General features: G+C 42.6%; 3 protein-coding genes across 5 annotated transcripts in view; 2 read left to right on the top strand and 1 right to left on the bottom strand.

Annotated features, from left to right (window-relative positions):
* Positions 1-2,225, top strand: part of iffo1a (intermediate filament family orphan 1a) — a 12,825-nt gene extending 10,600 nt beyond the window's left edge. For both annotated transcript variants that reach the window (XM_048229400.1, XM_048229399.1), the window contains exon 9: positions 1-2,225. This exon is cut by the window's left edge and continues 906 nt beyond it. The gene's annotated coding sequence lies outside the window, so the exon portion shown is untranslated.
* A 1,172-nt stretch (positions 2,226-3,397) lies between these two features.
* On the top strand, positions 3,398-12,593 carry vamp1a (vesicle associated membrane protein 1a). The gene is made up of 5 exons (XM_048229398.1): positions 3,398-3,932; positions 5,065-5,176; positions 5,657-5,815; positions 8,901-8,952; positions 10,812-12,593. Coding segments are annotated over exons 1-5 (342 nt in total). The 5' UTR covers positions 3,398-3,930; the 3' UTR covers positions 10,829-12,593.
* A 412-nt stretch (positions 12,594-13,005) lies between these two features.
* On the bottom strand, positions 13,006-17,939 carry si:ch211-288g17.3 (serine/arginine repetitive matrix protein 2). 2 transcript variants are annotated; one of them, XM_048229397.1, is made up of 3 exons: positions 17,751-17,939; positions 15,481-16,743; positions 13,006-15,340 (listed from the first exon to the last, which is right to left on the bottom strand). In XM_048229397.1, the coding sequence occupies exons 2-3, from the start codon at positions 16,690-16,692 to the stop codon at positions 15,176-15,178; spliced, it is 1,377 nt and encodes a 458-aa protein (XP_048085354.1). In that variant the 5' UTR covers positions 16,693-16,743; positions 17,751-17,939; the 3' UTR covers positions 13,006-15,175. The 2 variants fall into 2 exon arrangements, with proteins under 2 accessions (XP_048085354.1, XP_048085353.1); XM_048229396.1 differs by having other exon boundaries at positions 17,798-17,939.
* Between the last annotated feature and the right edge of the window lie 693 nt (positions 17,940-18,632).

The following is an 18,632-nucleotide window of genomic DNA, read 5'->3' as shown; positions in this document are numbered from 1 at the left end:
CTTCTTCTTGTTATTTTGGTTATGCAATATAATTGCTAATTGAAAAGGGGGCAGTGGTGATCACTTTTATATCCCAGCTAGTAGAATCAGCATCACATCAAGTGATATAACACTTGGATCCAAACTGTGATCTGTAATTATACAAGTTAAATTAAATCTCTAAAAAATTCAGAGTCAAGTCAATTCAACTCAAAGCCATGCCTCAAAAGATACTCTCTAAACAAACACACACACACACCTATCACTAGTCTAGGTATCATTATGTTTTTGCCCTTTAACATTTTAAGAAGCTCCATTTAAGAGGCCTTACTGAACAAGTACACATTATTACATTCCTTCATCAGAAGACTCCATTTGTTAGGTACTGTAGAATTCACAGCAGATTATATAAATAAATAGGCATTGTTCTCAAAAAATTCAAACCTCAGCTCAGTCTGTAGTTGTAGATATAGTAGAGATGGAACCGTAGATCTAGAATAGATATACAACTGTAGAGATAGAGCAGAGATACAGCTGTTCTAAAGAGCAGAGATACAGCTGTTCTAAAGAGCAGAGATACAGCTGTTCTAAAGACCACAACTAAATTCTACTAGGCTGCCATTATTGGCGGATACCTGTAGTGTGTTGTGTTCAGATAGTCCCCATCAATCATCCTATGCCAGGTCCAATGAATGGCAGCCTGATGTCAAATGTACATCCAATGTAATTCAAGACTATGCATTAGTAAATGTAGGGTAAAATTAGATCTTTAAATAAAGTCTTTATTTATCTTCTTCAAAAACCTGACACGACGAATAAGCCAATTGCGTTGTCTCTGCTTTTTGAAAATATCTTGGCCTCGGTTTGCCTTTCTGGAAGCATTAGAGGCACACACACACACACACTGTTTATATCCTGATTATCAGCATATATTGGGTCTGAATGATTAGGAATGATTTTGCCATTGAGCCCAGTGGTAGTGAGCTTATTCAGCTTTTATTTAGCTAACATTATGGCCATTATAAAAGCCTCTCTAGACCAATGTACAGCAGTTTTAACCAGCAGTCACATCCAGTGCAAAGATGAGGGTTTTTGGTTGTTTTAAGTTTCTTGTTATTTTGTTTTATTTTATAACAGCCATGAATCATCGTGTTTTGCTCAATTACTATAAGTTTATTTTGCCTCTAAGAGATAATTGAATGAAGTATGTATACAACCTGACATAAATAATTCTGTATTATTTAACTGATAACAAAATATATCTACATATTTGCAAATGAGTGTTCAAGAGATGGGAGGGAAATAAATACTCCAAACTCACAACAAAAGAAAGGCATTTGAATGAGCAAGAAAAAAAGATAGGTGCCTCCGCCCTCTGTATAGCTTAGTATGTCTGCAGTGAGACAGGTACATGAAAAATAATAAATAAAAGCTTTGTTAGAATAATGACTTTTTAACTTTCCAACTGGCTTTCTAAGACTCCAGTATACTCATGACATATCCAGCGTTTAACAGTGGTGAAACACTGATCTATGATCACACTGTTAAGTCTTTAGCAGAATCCTTATGTACAATACAGATTCCAGGTCAGTGATTACAGGACAACTGTGGAGTACCCAGTGCATTGACGGACGTTAAAGCAGGAGATGTTGTGAATAGCACATACTGTATATATAACAACTATGAGAGATTAACTTCAGATTAAGATTTCACCATGATACCATAACCAACCACACAGCTACCATTTCTCATCCCTCCATAATGTACAGTAGCCTAATGCAGCCTTTAAACTCTCTCTCTCAAAATATTTAACTGTAAATGAACATTCAGAATTTACTTGTATTTAACTCAGAAATTAAACATGATGGAATTACAGTCGTGTGCAAAAAAGGAACAAAAAGAGAAACAGTTATACAGTATGTGTTTAGTCTTTAGACCGGAGCTAATATTGAATGTCTGACAAAATATGCTTGTGCTGGAACATATCAACGAGACCAGTTCAACTGGACCTGTCAACGTGTGGGTACCAAAGACACGAGCCTTATGTTCAGATCCCTCAAGGATGCTTGAAGTAAGGAGTGGGATGTGTTCATGAATGAGAACAATGCAGAACATAGAAGTGCAAGAACTGAGCGCAAACAACACTGTGTGGTTTCCTATGACATTGTGTAACATCTGTGAGATTGAAGAGCTGCTGTTGATTGCTTGTTTTTGTTCTGTGTTGAAAATAAATGGTTTTATCGAAACATGTATCCTATATTTGCTGCCTTTCATCCAAATAGGAATGGTGTGAATGCTTCCACTTGATTTGTAATCGATTAAGTCTAGTCAGGAACAGACCTGTGATTTGACTGATGGTTTCCACCAGTTACTTAGTTCATCATTATCTGTCTGGTAATGGTCTCTCTCTCTCTCATATTTCGATCCATATATAGATATATATAGATTTATACATAGATAGATAAACATGTGTTAGTTTGTCTTCTCCTTGGAGGGGAGACCTGCTGACCAGTGTTGGACTTCTGGGCCACATTTGTCCTCGAGATGCTGCATGCTTCTTCACAGCAAGCCTAGGCTCTATCCAGAGCAATAAGCTGAATTTATCTGTGTGTTTGTCTCTAGAGCTGTCTCTCCCAAGCTCTGAGCCAAGTTTCCAGCCTCGTCCACAGCACGTTGTGGGGCTGGCTGACTTTTTCCGAATGAGTTGAGCCGACGTCTCTCCCAAGCGATGGGCCGTTGAGCGGTGTATCTTTCCTCTTCGGAGACCCTCCTCCTCGTCTGTCCAGAACTGGGCTGTCTGTCTCCCGTTGCCTGTCTCTCTTTCAATAGCTGTCCTGAGCTGACTGTCTCTCTACAGAGTTGCAATGGTCTGGCAGACAGTTCGTAGCGCTGCTGATCCAAGCACAGACCACGCCAGGGGGCTATTTACTGTTCTGAACGACTGAATGGTGATTGGAACGATGGGGGGTTGGGGAGGTGAAAAGGTTTCAAATTAAATTAAAGTTTAAACTAATGTGGAATTCGTGTTTCTGATGGATATGTCCTATGGTCTTGCCTATACATTGTATTTGGGCTAGTTACATGGTTTAAAATAGTGCGTAAAAATGTCGTCTCCAAACATATTTGGCAATTCAAGAACCGTATTTTGCTCGAAATTATATCCTGTCATAACATTAATGTTGCTCAGTCGCGAAATAAATCGTTACGGTGATTTTGAGTCGTTTCTCGCCTTTTTGGGGATGTGAAGCAAAGAACAAGCGCGCGCAGACAGAAACAGCAGACTCAACACTGCTCAGCACCGCAGTGCCTCTGTCCCGTACACGACTAGCGAAGGGAGAGAACCGCACTAGCGCAAAACAAGGGGTCGAGCGGGAGGGGATGTGCGTGTGCATGAGCGCGCGCGAGAGAGAGAGAGGCAGAGAGAGATTTGAAAATGACTTTCGCGCACTCACTCATGAGTCAAGTGGGTGTAATAAATCCTCTGGACATTCTGGCCGCTAGGTTGGGCATGTTCTCTTCGCCGGATCTACGTAACCACTACTTGTTCATTTAGGTTACGCAGCCTTTGCAGGTACAGCAACAATCAGCGGATGAAGCCAGTTCATCGTGACTTTTATCTCACAAATTCGAGATCTGGTGTTTCCTCAGCGCATCGTGTCGTCTGAGGAATTTTCCTCAACCGAATCAGACGTTTTTTTTTCCTGCGCAGCATTTTTGTGGTTGACATTCCGTGCCAGAATCAGTGCGTTTTAACAGTAATACTCCTCAGTATTACATTCGCATTAAAATACATCCTGCGGAAGAAGTTTGACATCACAGAGGAACAACCACATATTTCCCTGGGATAATACTCTTCGAGCGACCTCTCTCTCTCCCTCTCTCTCTCTTTCTGTCCCTCCCTCTCTCACGCTCTTTACTGGCGATTCAGATTATTAAGCAGTTGCCACCGAGATGTGAGTATGCGGATTTTCCCCCATTCTAATGTTGTCTATCTGCTAGTTTATCATGAAAATTGTGGATAACCTGTCGGTTACGTAATTGTTGAGGGTTTAGGATATTTGCTTTAAGTATTGTCATTATGTTGTTTATGCGGTTTTACCTCAACGGAGCTAACACTGCATAGCAGATAATTCAGTGTACCTGCGTGTATGCGGTCGTATAGCCTACGTTTATTTTAGAGTAACGATAAATAAGCTCACCCATAAATAGAAAATGAATGAATGGGTAGTCGGAGCGTGTTATCTAATCATCTCAAGTGAGATGCGCTACCGATTTTGTTCTTTTAGTTGATATTTGAGGTCGTCGACCATTTTTCTACGTCACACTTTTCAATAACGTCAGGATTATACATCTTGCTGTCAATTCTACACGGCATTTGAACAGATGTATATATATATATATAGCCTAGATATAATGTTTTTCCTTTTAAAGATAGGACAATAGTCTATATAGTCTTTGAACACCTTGAAATATATCTGGTTTGTTTGATGGCTTTGTAAAATGTAATGAGTTTGAACGTAAAAATATCCCATGATCAGTTAACTCAAAAAGTAATTGTCAGTCTTTATATATGGCATCATACCCAGTGGAGAGTTGAGCAGGCCGCTGTCAGCTAGGGCTGTAATCTACGTCACAGCCTGGTAGTCTGAGTCAGACCATCTATCAGACCTCTGTCTGCCAAATGATCTTAAAGGTTAAGAGAGAGTGCCAGCAACTCTGCAAATGCTAAACAAGCTTTATACAATGTCATCTATATAATTTCAGACAGAATAATTAAACTAATGGGAGAGACTGTGACAGAAAGTTGGACTGAATGATGTTGTCTACAGATTTCCAGTTCCTTCTGGCACTTTCGGCTCTGCACAGGCCAAAAGGCAAATTGGTTGTATGGGTGTATTGAAGAGAGAAGGAGAGGTGCAGTGCTTACGCAAGACTCTGATTGTCAACATTTCTTAAGCAATTTCTGCTGATGGAAGCCAGGCAATGTCAGCTCTCAAGTCAGCTCAACTAGACTCAGTTTGGCCCCGGATCTATAGTCAAACACATTATTTACCCCCCCGACCCCCCTCCAATTACCCCTCTCAGGTCAGCCCCAGAAGCCACTCCAGGAGCCCCAGGGGAAGATGGAGCCCCTCCCGCAGCCCCCAACCTGACCAGCAACCGCAGGCTGCAGCAGACGCAGGCCCAAGTCGATGAGGTACACTTACCCACAATCCATCAGCCAAAAAACAAAACCCATGTTCTACATGGCAAAATTAAAACAATTAAGGCTAGCCATTCGTTCTGTTCTAAATATACACATCCTGGTGAAATGATTCAGTGCCTGCTAAGCACAGTAGCAGTGCTAGTATTACAAATAATACAATACAGTCCTTACAGTCCTTCTGGCTCTGAATTCAGTAAATGTATATAGTTTGAGAGCATGCTAGAAGGATGTGGATGTATGTATACTTAATGATATAGTTGCATACATATAGTGTGACCTTGGTGACATGCCTGTCTTGTTAACATATGTCGCATTACTGCCCTCCCCCCATACACACACATGCACAACATACCACATATACCATACACAAACACACACATACACACATACATACACACACACACACACACACACACACACACACACACACACACACACACACACACACACACCACACAAAACACAACCTAGGTGGTGGATATTATGCGTGTAAATGTGGATAAAGTGCTGGAGAGGGACCAGAAGCTGTCGGAGCTGGACGACCGGGCAGATGCACTGCAGGCAGGAGCCTCACAGTTCGAAAGCAGCGCAGCCAAGCTGAAGAACAAGTACTGGTGGAAGAATATGAAGGTGTGTCCTCCACCGAAGCTTGTGTTCATTTGAGAGACAGATTGAGGAGAAAAAAACAAAACGAGTGCATACCTAGTTTACTCTGTGCATCTCTGTGTGTGTGTGTCTGTGTGTGTGTGTGTGTGTGTGTGTGTGTGTGTGTAAGAGAAAGAGAGTGAAAGGGTCTGTGTGCGTGTGTGTGTTTGTGGGACAGACATTCTCTGGAGACAGAGGAGTGCTTTACCCCCTCGGTTGTGTATATGTGAGTCAGTTGTTTTGTGGGCCGGGGAAAGTAGGTGGCTGAACAAGAGGAGGCGAGCAGTGCCTGGGGAAGCATCAGGGGAAGCAGGAACATGGGGTGGTGGTGGTGGGGTGTAGGCTAGAGCTGCCTCACCTTGGGGCTGGTGCATTGTGTGCGAGTGTGGGGATAGGCTCCACGAAGGCAGCTTAGGCAAATGCATCAGCAAGACACTGAAAAGTAGCCAAAAACATTATACACAGACTGACCTGAAGCCCACGCAGATGCATCATTGCTTTGCTGCAGGAGAAGGGACAGAGATCTAAATACTGAGGAATATATATAATGAAGGAGTTAAGGGCTTTGTTTCTCTCCCTAGCCAGTTTGTATGAGGTTTGCACAATCACTGTGTTTAAAGGATCATTTCTACTGCCACTGAACGAAGGAAATTTAAAGTTTTTTTCTTCTTTTGTGGGAGTGTGAGAGAGAGGGAGGGAGAGAGAGAGCTATGAGGACAGCGAGAGGATCGATGAGAGGTGCAGTCCAATAGTGAATTAAAGCTATAAGCAAAAGGAGAAACAGGTAAATATGAATAGAATGAATAGATCTGTGTAGGACGAGGGGAAAAGGAATATGTAGTGTGTGTGACTGTGTGAGAGCGAGAGACAGTGGAGAAAAAAAGAGAGAGAGAACGATAGAGAGAGAGTGAGAGAGAGAACGATAGAGAGTGCACCACAGAGTAGAGGGCCTCCATCTTTGTTTCTGTGTCTGCTGCGGCAGCACTTCACATATTACATTTTCATTCTTCCATTCGACTGCCTGCCAAAGCTTCACCCCTCCTCCCTTCCACCCTGCCTGCCACCCCCCCATATCACAGATGGTGGGGGGGGGGTGAGAGCCCCATTCAATCACAGCTCGCCTCTGCTTGTGGGGGGAGGGGGTTCCGGAATCCCAATCTGGATTACAGAGGGCCCGGATTAAATCCCAGCTGTGACTCGTGATGTAACTCTGTGCTAATCATACACTCCTCCTTCCTCTCTCTCTCTCTTTCTATCTGGTTCTCTCTCAACCATGAAGCGCTCTCTTCCCTCCCTCACCCTGTGCGATGGCTCCTCCCACAGCCCCCCTCCCATCCCCTAATCTCTCTTATCTGTTGTCCCACCCCCATGATGTAGCCACCATTTATTTGCTTCTTTGCATTTCTTTGAATTATCGCACTCATACATGTTTGTATCACTGTATCAGCTTTGTTATGTTGGTTCTTTTTGCTAGATGTTTTTTAGCACTTTTTAGCACTTTTTAACAGGATTCTATATTTGTGTGTGTGTGTGTATGTGTTCATTTTGTTTTTCCACCTTAGGGGTGACATTGAAAGGCATGTAGTGTGTAATCCCACTTTGCCACCTATGGGTGTGATGCAAGGCCACAGAGCAAGCAGCATTAGCGGTCTGCATCAGGGGCGTGTCTACCAGCTGTCCGTCATGACACTTAACCACACCCCTTCCATCGAGGGTCATAAACGTGTGCCTGCCGGGTCGGCACCTGACATTGTGATGACTTTCAAGCAGTTGCTTCTGTTAGTAACGGCGATGTAGTAGCAGCTTATTAAAATGTAGCGATACATTTAGTTTCAGACATACCTTCCTCTTGGACACTTTTATGACGGGATCTTTTAAGTGTTTACCTCATGCATAGCTCACTCTCATGTGTCGCGTCGTGTCGTGTCGTGTTGCGTGTAGCCAAACCAAAGCACGAGTGAGTGAGATTGACAGAAACCCTGAAAAGCGATGAGCATAATCTCCTCCTCTCAAGACAATCCTGTGCGGCTAAAAGCAGCCATAGATTAGCGGTGGGTTAGGATGAAGGAGAGGAGTGTGAGGTAATCCTGTTACATTTACTCTCTACATGAGGAAAGACGCTAAATAACTGATAAATCACATGGAAATCACTACTGCTTGTTTGGATGTTCAAAATCTCAGAATGAAGATTTATTGTCCCACACAACCTTGTTCATAAAGGAATACTATAGTATTTTGGGACATACTATAGAAGTACTATAAGACTGCAGTATAGAAACACATTCAAGGGTAAGGATAATATAGAGGTGTTACAGACCATCATAGAAGTATTACTACCACAAAACTACTATAGAAATTGTATTACTATAGTTATTTTTGGTAAGGGAGTCCCAGATCCACTTGTGTGTGTGTGTGTGTTTTTAATGTACCCTTATGTTTTTTCAGAGGGGTCATTTTTTAGAGAGTTAAAACAGATACTTTGCAGTAACTGACAGGTCCAACACTCATGTGTTTCTTTCTTACAACATGACACAGTATAACAAAAGTTAGGGGCTCAGAAGGTCACTGCAAGATGAAATAAAATAACAAATGTATATGGGAGCTCCTTAGTGTACAGATCATCTATCTCTTGTATATTATAGATAGTCAGATCCTGAGGCTCAATGGTGTTTTAAGCCCCCACTGTCGACTTCAAGGCAGTGCCGCGACCGTCGACTTCAAGGCACCTAACCCGAACCTTAACCCTAACCCTAGTGCCTTCCATGCAGTGCTGCCTGGAAGACGACGTTGAGGGCTTAAAACACCATAAAATGATCCTGAATCAGACCCATCCAAATTGGCTTTTGGGATGTGCATGGCCTCTCACTGCTTCTCCAACAGTATAAAAACTCACCTATTTACCATCAAAAAAAACAAAGCCAGCAACAAAGCAACCTTTGTGGGGGGAAAAAACATCACCAACAGAGCAGCCTTCAGCAGAGAGCATTTTACTGAGGTTATCAAGCAGGGGCCGCTCTTCAGGGGTGTTTGGGTATAAAAACTCACGTGCCTCTTCTGTGCTCTCCTTCAGATGATGATCATCATGGGTATCATTGGCATCATCCTCATGGGAGTCCTTTTCAGTGAGTATACTACCCTGCTGTTTTACTATTGGGGACAGTTAATGGTGTGAGTAGGGCTGTGCCATAGAAGAATAAGGGAATACTTTATTCATCTCGAACAAAATTTGACTAGCTCAACAGTGCATGTAAACAAACACAAGCATAAAAGTAAAATAAGTGAAGAAAAAAATGTCCCGTCAGTCATCAGCCACACGTGATATTGTATCATCTATTGTATACGGTATTGTGATAATTCCTTTCCATGATAAGAATTTCTACTATATTGTCATATTGCGATACTGATGATAAAGGATAATGTACAGGGTCCAACACTAACCTCCAACACTCACCAAATGTGTAAAAAACAAATTCCATTGGTGGATGAAATAAGTGAGGTCAGTCGCAGGCTGGTTGCAGAAATAAGCCTGCTTCACTACCAACCAAGAATCTGCAGGATTCTCCTTGCATATTGGGCCTTATTTGTCAAGTACTTACAGTAAAAAAAATAGCTCCTCCACATAGCTTATCATTTTTTTTTTTTTTTTTTTTTTTTTAAACTAGAGAAAATCTGCAACATGTATATTGTGATATGTATTCGCCTTATTCACACGGTGGCCATTGTTTAAAACAAAACGAGGCTACAGGGTACACTTACTTAATGCATTTTTGCCACCTACTGCCGATTGCATAGAACACTACAATCCTATGGTTTGTGTACCCTGTAGCCTCGTTGGCGCCACGTGAATAAGGCAAACCTTTATTGGGATATAAAATATATATTGTGATGTTGATTTTGGTCACATTGCCCAGCCCTAAGGGTAAGTTGGAGTGGTGGAATCAAAGTCAGGTCAAGGTCACCGTGGGGATGACAGACTGAAAACACTTTGTGTATCCAGTACAAAAATGTTTAGTTTACAGATTCAGCATTCAGTTGTTTTATTTTTACAAAATGTGGTCGGCATCGAGAAAAAAAGAGACAGAAATTTATAGAGGAAAGGGATAAATGTTAATGTCTTGTAGGAGCTTACCCCCTACATTAGAATTTGAATTAATGTAAAGACATTGTGAACCAGGCAGAATGGACAGCTGCAGGTGGGTGCTGCCAACTAGCCCATTTCACAAGATGGGGCCGCTGTGTAAATCAACTTCCTGTGGAACAGCACTGTCCCATAGACAGCAAAAGAAAAGTCCACAGGAAAGACAAAAGCAGGAAGACGTTTTACCCTGCCAATTAAGGCATCATTAACATCAACGAGGCCGGACACCTGGACACTGTGAAATAGGCTTATTAATCAGAGCAGAGCTTGTATGACAAAGCTTTTATTTCCCCTTCAGTGGCCACTTATGATTGGATAGACACCCAGTTTCCTCTCACTTTCTATTTTAAACTAGCAAGGGTCACTTAGAGAGAGTCACTTACACTTCAAATATCTACAATTTGCATGCCTTTGTTGATAAAAAAAAGATGTAATTATGGAGAGAGAGAGACCTTTTGGATTTATAACTCTACAATTATTATGTGATCTATCATTTCTATTCTGGGGGAGACATACTATTTCTATTTAGGATATATGCAAATGAGTATATTTACTGAGAGAACAGGTGCACTTACATATGTGGAAATGTGGCTATAGCCTACTGATATTTTTTATTTAAGTGATGAGGGGTTTAGGGGCCTTATCCTCATAAAGAATGTGAAATGGTCTCAAACCATTCTGCAATGCACACTGAAAAAAACTGCAGAATGCAGAAGCTGACTCCAGATCAGCAGGCAAACAGCCAAGAACCATCACAGTGGAGGCAAAAGCACAACTCAGCCTTATTCAGGGTAAAGATGAAAAACGCTGATTGAATTTCTCTCTCTCTCTCTTTCTCTCCAGTGTACTTCTACTACTGAGCTGGTCTCTCTGTGGCTGAGCACAAGGTGATCAGCGGATCTGACGGCAGAGCCGAAGCCTTGTGTGACATCCACTCCCCCCTCCTATAAGCTCCTCTCCTCTCGTCCCTCTCTCCAAACTCTCACCGATGCCTTCTCATCACAACAAGCAGCGCGTGTGGATGCGGTGCCTCCTCCCTCATCTCTCTCTCTCTCTCTCTCTCAATCTCGGTGTGACTCCCTCAAAAAAAATGAACAAACAAATAACCCCCTCTTTCCTCTAAATGATTAGTGATGTAGTGCCCAGCCCTACATTTCTTTTTTTATATAAAGTTTTGATTTGGTATTGTTTGGATAGAGGAAGATAATGGAAACGGATGTTAGAAGGGAAGGTCATGCGGGATCTCTGTACAGCTGTAGATTTATAGTTGTCCCCTCTCGGAAGTATGAGGAAACATGCCATTGGCTCACGTGTATGGACCTGGCCCAATCACACAAGAGAGGGAGGGATAAAGAGCATTACCAGGGCAACAGACAGACAGTCAGAGCTGAGGAGGTCGAGTGAGAATAATGAAACCTTGAATTTTTTTCAAGGATTTCTTTAGCCAAAGCATACTCTCTAATGGGTGCAAGTACAGAGAGATGCTCCTACACTACAGAGGAGTACAACCGCAATCGGTTTAACAGATTAGACACAACTGTTCAATAGCCTTGACAGACTGTCAAAATCTGTCTGTTGAAATATTACTCTACTATCTTTGCACCCCTCCTCATCTGAAAGATAGAGAAGAGAAAGACTAGTAGCTAAGAACCATAAGGGGCTTGCTTGGAGAAATAGTGACTAAACTAACTTAACTCTGTTTTTAGGCAAGAGTGACACCTCCTGGGAAAATAATCAAGCAAAGTATCAGTTAGGTACTATTTATAATAGATTGTCTCATTGAACAACCAATGATTTGTTTTCAGAACTCCCCTTGACCCCTAAGAAAAAATCGGAAGGGGATCCCTAATGTACATGTATATTTTGTGGCCACTGTTTCCAGGAACACCCTGCCAGTCATCAAAAAGATGGGCATTGGTTACTGATAGCATTTCTTGTTTTGACCTTTACGGAAAGTAGCATTCTAGCTTTAGGTGTCTGTGTATGTGTGTTTCATTTTTAATGTACAGTGTACAGGCAGGGCAAAGATAGGTTTGGATGTCGGGCAAAACAACGTGTGCCTTAGAGAGTTTCGCCTGAGTTGAGCGTGTTCCGGACCTAACCAATCAGTCTTAAATGACAATGTGTCCCCTCTCCCGTCTTTGCTTTGTATCGCATTTGTAGGAGTGGCACCCGACCAGTGTGTGTGTGTGTGTGTGTGTATATATATATATATATATATATGTGTGTGTTACACCCGTGAAGCTTGCGACGTGACTCTCTATCGCACACATTCCTTTTGCCCTGCTTTACTTTCCACACCGAAAAAGTCCACAACTTATGCAAATATTATTGTTCGGTTAACATTCAGATGTTATCTGCAAAATATGTTTTTTGTGAATAAAATGCACGTTCAATGAAGTCAGATTTTAAAAAACATAGCAAAATGTCATGAGAACATGCTCAAGTTATATGAATATTGCACTCAACAGGTTGTCACCATGCAATGAGCCGAGTGAAAAGCCAATAAGAACATATCAGTTGAGCTTGAAAGGTACTTCAGAGAAAGCTGCTAAATTGTGGTTCTTTAAAAGCATGTCTGTTTGCATATCATTCTAATAAAGTGATAAACGTGTTTGTGTGTGACTTCGCTGTCTGGTGAAGCCTCCTTTCCTAGATCTATAAGCAAAATTTGTTTCCCCTTAATAACAATCAAAAACCTATGCTACATTTACACTTCGGTGTGTGATATACACACAGTATGCATGCAAGTGTTTTGCACCAGGTTCACCAGTTGGGTTTTCTTTAGATAGGATCAAGAATGGAAGCAGCAGTTGCCCAAAGATTATATTCATAGGGAGTGAGTTGCTCCAGGGAGTCTGGCCCTGCAATTAATTGACATCTGTAAATCGCTTTGAATAAGTGTCAGCCAAATATATAAATAAAGATTATATTAAAAAAAAATATGTACTTCTAGCCCTTCATCTAGTCAACACATTTATTCTAAGCAATGCTATAGTTCCATGTTGACAGTATTGACAGACAACACCAAATAGACTTATGTTCAACACTGAAAGAATAGACTTTATTTAGTTGAAGGAACACTAAATCAACATACATAATGTAATTTGTTACAGGAAGGAAACATGCCAGCAAAAAGGGAGAGCAAAAGCCTTTCATGTTGTAGCTGAGGCCTTGCATTTACAAGAGGCCTTACCATCTACAAAACAGTACTTGAAACAGTGGGAAAAACACATAAATCTACCTCTATTTAAAACAATTAAAAATAATCCCAACAAAATGAAGTACTCAAGTCTCAACAATAAAGTTTGACCACGTGGATCAAAACCCAATAGAGTTCCTTCTCCTGGGACTGTCATGAGGTGTCACTTTACTAACATAAGCAGTAGGATAACCAAGTAGCTTTAACAACACAAAATGAACTATCAAATTTTGAAATACAATCATTTCCCTTTCATGAGGCTATGTAATATGACACATTGAAGGCTATACCATCTTCCTGTTCTTTGATTTCACTAAAATACATGGTTTCATGATCATGTGCATTTCCAATTTAACCACCTTATCGGGCTAACATAATTGTTATAGAAAATAACATGTCCATCTAAAATGTCAGATGCTTAAAACAGGTCAACAATGACACACGAAAACACAAAGAAAACTCACAAGCCAAATTAAAAGTGAGCTTGTTTTCATTTGTAAAGAAGATAAAAAAAAATACAGGCCAAAATTAAAAATTCTTGAAACACATTCTTTAAAAACAAACATAAAAGCACACTGGCTGACATAACAGGGGGCACATCTAAAAGATCTACCAAATAACAGTTGCTTTCACTCTTAATACAGCAAGTAGCTTTTGGTGTTACAAAAAATGTTTCTTGACTTAAATCATGATTCTTGCAATTGTGACATTGTAGGTCTAGACATCTTTCAACATTTTTTTTTTACAACAATAACCACTGACTACCTTGAACAACACTAATTAAGTAATCAGTCCACCCTGGGAGTCCCAACTCTCTTTCTTAAGACTGACACAGACCGCAGGTGATCACCAGACAACTGACACACGATCAGTGACATAATCCTCCTTTCTATTTTAGGGAATGGGACAAGACATAGAGCAAGCGACCAGACCATCAGGTGACAACCGCCAGCTAAAATGAGCTTTATGTCTATTTTTAACATGATGTGTCTAAACATCTTAATGACATTAGATGGGTTTGGTCTAAGTGTCAATACAAAGCACAAGTAGCATAGGCTCCCCAAGGGACTACTGTTGAAAAAATTGTTTAGGATCTCCAGTTGGCAACAACATCTTGAGGGCTCAGTATATCGGTGGTTACACACAGTTGCGTTCCGTCAACGCGTGTTCCAGACGGTCGGGGGTGCGTAGCCTACTATGCAAATGCCTTGAAGTAGGCCTATAACCGTAATTTGATTGGCTGGTGCCTTCTGTTGCTCTCCGTCAGTGCAGCAAAAGTTTAACTTTGACAGGGGCGACAGGAGCAACACGACCCAACGGACCCACAATTCAGTTCGGCAACGGATGAAATAAGCCCATATAAAGTGGACGAGCTGCACCTCCAGCACTGCACGCAACTGTGTGTAAGCACCGTATTTAACACAGTGGTCACCGCGCACGTCGAGGTGTGACGTCATCTAATCCCCATTCTTAAAATTTCATTATCAAAAGAATTTATCTTTATTATTTTACTACTTTAATTTAAGTTGTGCGAGTTAATTAACCTATAACGTTTGCTTAGGATATAGGCAATGCCAACATGTCGGGCTACAGTTGCGTACGTTGCAGTGCTGGAGACGCATCCTGTCCACTTCACATGGGCTTAACTGTTAACCGTTGCTGAACTGAATTGTGGGTTAATTGCGTCGCGTCGCTCACGTTGAGAAGTTCAACCTTTGCTGCACTGACGGACGGCACCAGCCAATCAAATTACGAACAAGCGAACAACAGACGGCACCAGCCAATCAAATTACGGTTATACCTTAAGTCATTTGCATAGCTACCATCGGGAACACCCACTGACATGCGTTGACGGAATGCAACTGTGTGCGGAAGCAGTGAGCGCTTTACTTACATTTGGAAAGGATAAACAGGCATTACATATACTGTTCATCTCATTAAAAAAATAAAACGTTGGCAGAGTCAACTTATCAAGGCCTCCTTTTTTCTTACAACCCCGGGCATCTCACACGGCTCTTGAACGCGACGAGGCACCCCGCTTGATGGGGATCTTCTTCCCACTGGACCCACTTTTGCCAACTGGCGGCTCGCTCTCCTCGACCTCCTTAGTGACGAGGGTCTTCTTCCCACTGGACCCACTTTTGCCAACTGGCGGCTCGCTCTCCTCGACCTCCTTAGTGACGAGGGTCTTCTTCCCACTGGACCCACTTTTGCCAACTGGCGCTCGCTCTCCTCGACCTCCTTAGTGACGCAGGGTCTTCTTCCCACTAGACCCACTTTTGCCAACTGGCTGCTCGGGCTCTCCTCGACCTCCTTAGTGACGAGGGTCTTCTTCCCACTAGACCCACTTTTGCCAACTGGCGGCTCGCTCTCCTCGACCTCCTTAGTGACGAGGGTCTTCTTCCCACTAGACCCACTTTTGCCAACTGGCAGCTCCTTCTCCTCAACCTCCTCGACAAAAGCGGCATTGCCCTCATCCACACCCTGAAGTTCGTCTTCATCCTCTACGGGGGCCAGGATGTCATCATGCCCCTCTTCTACTGGGGCTGGTTCTGTGCTCCCATTGGCTGCTGTTGCCGCCTGTCCATTCTCTTGCCCCTCCTCCTGGGCCAGCGCAGTTGGCTCCTGCTCCGCTTCTTCACTGCCAGAGGTGAGGTCAGCTGATTGGGCTTTCCGGGGTCGACCCCTCTTGCGTGGAGGGCCGTCATAGGCCGGCTGAGGTTCTGGTGTTTTTGCCCTCCAGTGCCTTTTCTTCTTGCCGAGAGAGCCCCGTGGTCTGCCCCTTTTCTTCGGCGTACCATCATCCACAATCTGCTTCATCTTTTTAGGGGATACAGACCCAGACCCAAGTGGTCGACCTCTCTTTTTTGGCGGGCCATCTGCTGCCACCTCCAGAGACCGTTTCTTACTCCCCGGTGGACGGCCTATCTTCCGTGGGGTTCCATCACCAGCTGCGGCCTTCCCCGAGCCCAGCGGTCTCCCCCTCTTCCGACCTGGGGTAAATGGGAGACGCCGCGCTTTGGTTGTTGAACCGGGAGGTCGTCCCCTCCCTCTCTTGCTAGGGGTCCCATTGGTGGCGGCAGCAGCAGCACCCTTAGAGGGGGTTCTGCTGGGGGTTGAGTCAGACTTACGAGGGCGCCCCCTTTTACGCGGCCCACTGGGGGTCTGGGAATCTTTAACGGGGTGGATGCGCGGACGCCCCAGCGATTTTGATAGTCTACGCTTCCTCTGCTTTGACTGCTGCCTCATCTTCTTATCCGCCTCCTCCTCGTCTGGTGACAGTGGTGTCTTTCTTGGCCGACCCCTCAATCTTTTCTTGGGCCGTCCACGTTTGCGTTCCTGTTCCTTGGGCGCAGAGACAGAGAAGAACTCGATGACTTTGGGGACCCGGGAGAGTTTCCGCGGAAATAAATTTATCTTAGCCTTTTTCACAGAGCCCTTTGGTCGACCTCTGCCTCGTTTGGATGGCGATGGGCTGCCATTGGGAAGAGCCTCCCCTGAGTCACTGGGTTCTGCCGTCATCTCCTCTGGGCACAGTCAGGTGATGCCAGAACAATTAGTAAGGATGTCCCTCTGCAGAGCAAACATGGATAAAATCATTCTCATCTTCATACCAGAGTAAACACAACAGGGTTTTGCAAAATTCAGAATTGAATTGAGAATGACTTTGACTTGGTCAAAAACAGGATCTAGAATTACAATTTGAATTGGAGTTCGAAATTCGAAGAAATCCACATACACAATTTGAGTACAGTGTTTAACAATGAAACTTTACAGTAGCCTACAGGGGAGCCCAGGGCACAGGGTAAGTAAAGCGGGGTTAAATGTAACATGGACTTTTTCCTAGTTGCATAAGCCTGATACACAAAAACTGGAAAAATGGAAGCCTGACACAAAACTTTTTCTAACCTGGTAACCGGTCATTCATTCAGAGGTAATAACAATATCTAAGCTACTCAAATCAAAATTCGTTAAAGGTAAAAAAAAAAAAAAAAATTGAGCCAACTGTTACTTGAGCTACAATAAACTAAAAAGTTTTACAGTCCACATTTTGCATAGCATTGAGCTAAAGTCCGATTCATTTTCATTTCAATAATCTGTGTTGGTTTTGAACGTTTAAACCTATTTCTATTGTCTTTCTGTTTATAGCCCCTGCCTAACTATAATAACTATGGTGGTAATAAGAATCACAACCTTGTATTTCTAATGTGACCATCAGTGAGGTAATTATTTTAAGGACATCCACGCCCCCCTGTCCAACATTTGCAACACAGCAACACGATTGTTCCTAGCTGGCTAAGCTAACGCTAATAAAATCAATGTGGCCACCATGACTTAGCTAGCTAACTATAATTATGCACTTCAAGCCATCACAGAAGCATAGTGCTGGAAGGATGGATATGATATGCATGTTATTTGTATATATATATATATATATATATATATATATAAAGACCGTCAAATAAGGGCGAAGCTCGCCTGCCCCGTTTTTGGTCAGATCCATAGTTAACGTTACCTAACATTTTGCAGGGAACCATAGCCTAAGCTAACCTTAGCCATTTATCTAGCTCAGTACCCACCTAAGATTATTGGTACAAATGCTACAACGTGCGCAGTGTGCAGATACCTGTAGCAATCCAGATTCCAACCGTAATTTCACTCCTTCACAGTGTGACAAAAGCAGCGGCGTTCACAAATAATGGTGCGCACACTTTTTAAATATTTGAAACTGTTTGCAAGGGGCTTTTCTCCGCCTTAACAATCTTTGGTTCACGTACACCGAGTACTTCCGGTTGATCCAGTTTAAACAAGAGCGGAAAAAGCCTCCAAGAACCAAGGGGGCAGGCGAATTCCCGGAAGTAGAAGAATCGACGTAGGCTGGAGGGACCACCTCTCTGCTAACTCCCATAGAAGTCCATTCATTCTAGGATTTTTTTGAAATACCATAACTTCATATAACATATATCCTGTGGCGATATTGTAGCTTCTGTGTAATCCACATAAACACTACAAAGGCAAAACAGACTCCACTACCTCGTCTGTAACGTTGGTTACCCGTAAGAAGAATGGTTAGCTTGTTCGGTTGGAGGGAAGCTAGCTTTGACGTAATCTCTCTTTCGCGCCGTAGGGAGATAACCGTATTGTTTGGATAAGAAGCTCAGTCCACCTTACGGTCTATGACGGTAACTCATAAGCAAAACCTAGCATACACGACCGTATGTTAAGGTAAAGCCAAAGATCCTTGATTACTAGCTCCGCTTTAACCCTCTCTGGTAAAGCATTACACAGAGGCAACCTAATAATAATAAAAAAGTAAACCTAATTTTTTTAAAAACGGCACTAATCATTACAGAGGTTTTCGACGGATTGACCGTAGGTCGGAAAAGTGGAAAGAAGATTAGCTTCAAGGCTATAACTTTTTTGTTTTGTTGACTGTTTTTGAAGATGATCATGTATGGTAG

The sequence above is a fragment of the Alosa alosa genome, chromosome 20 (genome assembly GCF_017589495.1).
Source record: "Alosa alosa isolate M-15738 ecotype Scorff River chromosome 20, AALO_Geno_1.1, whole genome shotgun sequence".
Lineage (NCBI taxonomy): Eukaryota > Metazoa > Chordata > Actinopteri > Clupeiformes > Clupeidae > Alosa > Alosa alosa.
This window is presented reverse-complemented; position numbering and strand designations above follow the sequence as displayed.

What these genes read in the sequence shown, in the direction of transcription:
- vamp1a (XM_048229398.1), top strand. An exon ending in CGCAGGCCCAAGTCGATGAG is followed by an intron (nt 5,177 to 5,656) that starts GTACACTTACCC and finishes AACACAACCTAG; the next exon opens with GTGGTGGATATTATGCGTGT. An exon ending in ACTGGTGGAAGAATATGAAG is followed by an intron (nt 5,816 to 8,900) that starts GTGTGTCCTCCA and finishes GCTCTCCTTCAG; the next exon opens with ATGATGATCATCATGGGTAT.
- si:ch211-288g17.3 (XM_048229397.1), bottom strand. Translation starts at nt 16,692, where the DNA reads ATGACGGCAGAACCCAGTGACTCAGGGGAGGCTCTTCCCAATGGCAGC. An exon ending in AGACCCTCGTCACTAAGGAG is followed by an intron (nt 15,341 to 15,480) that starts GTCGAGGAGAGC and finishes GTCACTAAGGAG; the next exon opens with GTCGAGGAGAGCGAGCCGCC.